Below are 6114 nucleotides of genomic sequence, written 5' to 3'. Positions count from 1 at the left end.
TCACAGAAAATACATGGAGGGGTTACAGTATAGCGGGTCTGCAGGTACTTGGCACCAGACAGATGGAAGTGCTCACTATTATCTAAATGTGATGCACAGATACTTCTCATCCAGTAGGACATGGAGGCATTATCATTGATTGATTTGTCCTGGAGATGATGTATAATGTAACAGGATCTGGTTTAGAGAGGGGCTGAGACACATGCAGCAGACCAGCAAGTAGTATTTATGAGATCATCCACCGTGCTTTAATAAAGCCCAGAGTTATACTGCTTCATGCAGTCGAATTACAAGTTAAGACTGTGCCTTCACACGTCTTTTCCGGGACGTGCTGTAATCATAATGTCTGTCCTGGGATTCTCTAGAAGTTCCTACCCCCTCCTTTTACCAGGAACTCCTGCAGTGGAAACGCAGCTTATCATACTCTCTCATTTCTATCATTATCCCTATCAATTGAACCCTACTAACCCCAATACAAACCTAAACCCACGCCTTTGACTAACTGAACCAAAAATCTAAGCCTGAGTGAACCCTGAGTTTAGACCTGAGCTTAACTCAACCCTAAGTCTAAACCTAACCAAACCCTAAACCCAAGCCTGAGCCAAATCTCCACAATGGGGAAAGAGGAAACATCATCTCCAAAAGCTTGAAGCCTGGGACATTATTATAAATATTAGATGTCTATAGCGAAATGTAATTGATTAAGAAATTGTTGTAAAAGATGATACATATATGAAGAGTTAACAAGCTAATTAATTAACTATTAACAAATCGTTTAAATTAGTCATTTTTAATGTAAAGTGGTGCCTTTAAGGACAACAGCCCTGCAACACAATCAGCTGTTCACATACAGTACTATAATGACGTTAACCAAGACAGGAACTGAGTTCTGCTGTTTAAATCATCTCCGTTCCTCAAGGTCGGAGAGAAAACATAGTTTGGTTTGTGAGTGTGTGTGTGTTTTCTTCTTCTTTGAAACCACAATAAAATGTTGAATGTTGAGTCCGTCTGGGAGAAAACAGTGAAGAGATGAAGAGAGACGAGCAGCCAGGAGGTAGAGAAAAGGAGATAGCTTTACTATAAAGAAGGCGTCGCTAGCAGAAGTTGCAACATCTCATCATACACGCATACATGGTGAATATATTTATGCCACTTTCTGTTGAGTAGATGTACCTTACAAAAGCTGTTATTCTGCATGTTGAAGCGAGACTTTGCTGCTCTGATACACATGATAAAAACAAGATGCTAATATGAGAATTCATTGAAAAAAAAAAAAAGCCGTACAGCATGTGATCAATCATTTAAAAAATGTGCACCAGTAAAATTCTAGGCTTTGCAGCATTTTGAAAATAATAACAATAATAAAAAAAATAACACACACAAAGCTGTAAAACTGCACATTGAGATTTTCCCCGTGAAAGGTGAGCGGAGACGATACAGACAGTAAAAACAGACGCTCGGCTCTGAGCACCTCCAATCAACGTGCACAAACAAAAGGACGAGAAAAATAGCACTGTGTATCAGCAAATATGCATAATCCTCTTTTTCTTTGTTACATTACAACATTTTTCCACTCTGATACACCCGGGGGACAAAAAGAAGGCCATGAGGCAGGAGGAGGAGGAGAAGGAGGAGGAAGGTGCAGGTTTCCAGACCAGACTTTGAAAAAACTCTTCCAATGAGTCCAGAAAAAAAGATCTCTGAGTGCTCTAACTTCCTGTTTTCTTCCACTTCAGCACCACACTCCTCTCTATCAAGATGCTCAGATTAACATCCCTCTGTGCTCATGCCGAGGTCAGAGTGAACACACTGTGATTCACAGATAACACCCGAGGACACGTCCTTGGTGATGCTGCTGCTGAATTTGTCAGGTGTTTTGAGGTTTTTCATCGTCCGACACCCTCGCTCAGGCTACCCAGCCGCCTGAGCAAAGGTGTGTTGACGTGAACACACTGTAGGACAATGGCATCAGAGAAACAAAAACACACAACTAAAAAAAAAACTCAAGAGGATATTGCTTTGAGGTTTTTGCAGCGAGACGGACGGACGGGAACGTGAGCCTCTGGGAGACAGAAGACAAATAGAAAGGTTACATTTTTTGGAGAATCAGAATCAGTCGCTGTTTGTGGAAGGGGTCAGAACTGTTTTCAAAATGGCTGCCTGTCAACCGAGACGTATGCTGTGCTCCACTTAGGAGGGGCCTCTTTGCAGATTGAAAATGTCATAATAGCTTCACACTGCATGAGAAAGATGATCCAAAAAATGATGCAAAGATTAAGTGCATGGAGAGTATTCATGGGGTGGGGGGGGGACTACCTAGTGGTTTGATGCCATCTTGGCAGAGCAGTCTGACCAGTGCTACCTACTGGTCTAGAACCAAAGAGTCACAGGAAAGGTTCAAGTTATGGGAAGATTGTTAAGGCCCAGTAGAGTTTGAACTTTGTGGCTGTCATCTTTGAAATACAGTAGGCTATGCAATCGTCAAGTTGATGCTAACCTTGAAGGAGCCGTCTGTAAGCTTCCTCTGCTGCAAAAAATGGTCTCCTGCCAAGAACTTCAGCCACCGTTGTCTCTATAATACAAGAGGTTATAACACATCCTCTTAGCAGCTTCTTAATAATCAGAGAGTGACAATTAGCTAGCTGTTAGCATGCTAACTTCAGTAGAAACAAGATATGATAGAAACAATAGTTTACACCGGTATTTGTTTACACCTCTGGAGACTGGTGAATAAACAGCTGTGAATGCTAATATTAGCAACAGCTAAACTTACACACAGCACCTTTAATTCAGGATTCAGAGATGTGGAGGGAACAGCAGACTGGACGGTGGACATGCACACATTTCTGTATATAGTAGGCTACACAAGGCTCCTGTGTTGGTGGACATGTTCACACGTGCACTGGTGTGTCTTTGTGTGAATTAAATCTAGGCTGCACACACACATGAGCAGGTGGCTAAAGTGACATCACATGGACTTTCTCACACACTAATACTAATCTCAGTTTGTGACTTTTAGGCCGTATGAAGCATGACATTCTCAACCTGTATCCCTCTGAGGTGACACCTTAATGGGACACAGCTATGCACCAATATGCACGTTGGGTGAAAGGCATCATGGGAAGAAAGAGTAGACACAGTCTCAGGAAGAACAGTGTAAGGGAGGGGGGTTTATGTTCCAATACCTCAGTGGATGCATGTGTTTTTAGGCTTACTAGCAGTCTGAGTGTGACAAATGCTACAAACGGGAAACTGCAGGACTTATTTACATCAATATAACATATTCCTCTTTCACAATATAGAATCCAAACCATCATTAAGAAAGTGACTGCAGCCACTACCATATATTACAATGTCAAAGCAAAGGGCAACACAGAGTGAAGGATGATTCTCGTAACTTCAGAGTGCAAATGTTAGTCAAAGCTACATCACAGAGGTGCGTGACAGGACGCATCTGCTTTGTGGGTGCTAATTTCTAAATCTTTGTTTTCCTCAATAAAGCCTTTTTTTTAGAGGGGGGAGGAATCAACTATGACGTATTTACAAAGATAAGAGACCTACATGTACAGAATATATGTCAAATAAATAATAATAAGCAACGATATTAATTTTCTGTGTGGTGGAAATGTTACGTTACATAAATCTGAAGAACAACACGGAGCAACAGTAACACAACATGAGCATGAGAAGAGCAGCACAACGGACAGAGAGACATGGGAGACAGGTGTTTGCTTTTTGTTTTGTTCACAGCAGTCAATCCAGCTGCTACAGAAACATCTGGAACATAGTGCTTATTTGATCGCCTCTCGTGGTGAGCGGTATCAGATTTGTTTATTTTGGCCATTTCCTGGTGTGAAACAACAGAACGTGTATTTAATAATCATTAAATAAAGAACTAATCAATATATTAATACTATCCACATAATGTAATAAATAGAAATATAAAATAAATATTTAAAATACAATGTGTCACTAACTGCAGTTAATATCTATGTGATTTAGCATTGGAGGATTTAATAAGTAGCTACAGTCCAACTGACCAATGAGCGCATCACTGACTGTCAGTCCATCAGTCTACAACTACATGACACACATGACAGGTGAAATACTGAGCGCACACTCGTCTTCGAACTTCTTCTGCCACTCAATCATTTTTCTTTTTTCTTTCTCCCTCTGCAAAAACTAAAAAAAAATAAGCTTCATCTCAAAGCTGGCTGTGAATTTAATGTCTATATTTTCATGCTGTAAATATTGTCTTTTCTTTTTTAAAGTATTCTACACGGCCCTAATGCAGTCTTTTTTTTCCCTTTTTGTTTTGTAATGCTCCATAAATCGATTGTGTTTATATAAAAAAAAAAAAACAAGAAAGGGATGAGGAGCAGATCCCTCTGCTAGCTCACAGCTAACGTCTGTAACACCAGCTGTTTGGGACAAATAAGACCAGTCCAGTGGCTGTATTTGTGTGCATAACACAAAGCAGGAAATTAGGCCTTGAACGCACCTCAAGGATCCCAGCTTGTCATGCTGCATTCATGTCCCAGATGAGAGAGAGACCGTAGCACAACACACCTCAGCCCACAAGAGCTAGCAGCTAACTGGGAGCTCTGATGTTAGTAAATACATGTAGGTTCAGGTGTAGAAAAATATCTTAACTTTTAAACCTTTTTTTTTTTTCTTCAATCATAATCAGTCATAACTGTTTTAGTTTGGTTTGGTATAAAACACTTGACTTTCCCACATGACATGAATGCAGCATTAGCCTGCATGTTACCCAGGATTCAGTGGGTCAGTGTTGATCTGCTGCTGTTTCACAAGCAAAACTAACTTTTCCTCTCCGCTGCCTCAGACCATGAGGGAATCCACTCACAGCCGATTGTAGCAGAGTCTGCTGCTTGGCGGTGGGCGTTGGCCGTTCTCATGGCAGCCATTTTGAACGTCTGCACTACAACATTGGATTAGAGGTAACATGTCTACCACATTGTACAAGGCAAAGTGAGTGAAAGCGTGAGTTAAGCCCGCAGGTGGTTTTTAAAAAGAAAAAAAGAAAGAAAAAGGAAGTGAACATGAACTTGTACTAACCAGATGAAACCAATGAAGGTACCGAGGAGGTGACAGTGCATAGTTTTGCAGGGCACTAAAATGTGTGCCAGGACTGTACACAGCATTCATTAGGATTCAATGACTCGTCTACCAGCTGTGGAGAAACTAAAATCTTTCACTGCGTAAATATCAATATGATAAACATATCTGCCAGCATCCTGTTGAGATCGATGGTTAGAAGCTGATATGTTACAGTATGGGGCAAGTGTGTGTGTGTGTGTGTGTGTGTGTGTGTGTGTGTGTGTGTGTGTGTGTGCGTGCGTATATGTGTGTGTATTATCAAGGAGGAGAGCAGTGAGACTGAAAACGTTAGGAGCAGAAAGGAACCAAAGGAAAGAAATCTCTAAACGACGCTTTTGATGCCTCCTGATGCTGAACGCCGCCCAGAAGGCACACTCCGAGTCTGTGCGAGTGACGGGCCGAGCAGAGCAGAGGAAAAACAAGCCCTGTGCCCACTAGTGTCCAAACGTCCCTCAGACGGGGCCGTCCTCTCAGAGCTGGAAACGTAAAGTAAAGGCTTGTGGTCTGGTTCCACTCCGTGCTCCTCCACTTCCTGCAGAGGAAAGTCTGTACAGTCTCCACACAGACCCTAATGCACTTCCTGTTTACCGTGTTCCATATAGTACTATATTCATGTGTGTGTGTTTGTGTCTGGTGTGTGGGACTTGTGGTGCGTCGTATAGCGCCCTTCCGATCAAAGGGAAAGTGGGGGGTGGTTGCCTCCGAGCCCCCCGTGTGCTGCTGGGGGGGACACGCCGGGGAGCAGGTAGTTGACGGGCGAGGTGGCCTCGGAGCTCTCGTTGCCCTCGGTCTCGTCCTTGTCCTTCTTCACCGTGTACTGGCCGATGAAGGAGCCGTCCTCGTTGAACTGCCCGTCCCCTCCCTCGCCGTAGTCCACCAGGCTGTCGTCGCTTTCCTTCACGTTGCCGTCCATCGAGGTCTGGCTGCCCGGCAGAGACTTGTTGTCCTCGTCGCTGCTGCAGAGGCAGATGAAGAGGAGGGTCAGAGGTCAGG

At 43.0% G+C, this 6114-nt stretch overlaps 1 protein-coding gene across 2 annotated transcripts in view; it reads right to left on the bottom strand.

Annotated features, from left to right (window-relative positions):
* Nucleotides 1-1075: 1075 nt before the first annotated feature.
* Nucleotides 1076-6114, bottom strand: part of nfasca (neurofascin homolog (chicken) a) — a 73661-nt gene continuing 68622 nt past the window's right edge. For both annotated transcript variants that reach the window (XM_083970984.1, XM_083970985.1), the window contains one exon: nucleotides 1076-6077. In XM_083970984.1, the coding sequence (XP_083827110.1) occupies nucleotides 5795-6077 (283 nt within the window). In that variant the 3' untranslated portion in view covers nucleotides 1076-5794. The remainder of the gene's footprint in view (nucleotides 6078-6114) is intronic.

This window comes from Trachurus trachurus, assembly GCF_905171665.1.
Source record: "Trachurus trachurus genome assembly, chromosome: 5".
Taxonomy (NCBI): Eukaryota; Metazoa; Chordata; class Actinopteri; order Carangiformes; family Carangidae; genus Trachurus; species Trachurus trachurus.
Note: the sequence above shows the minus strand (reverse complement) of the source record. Positions and strands in the feature narration are given on the sequence as shown.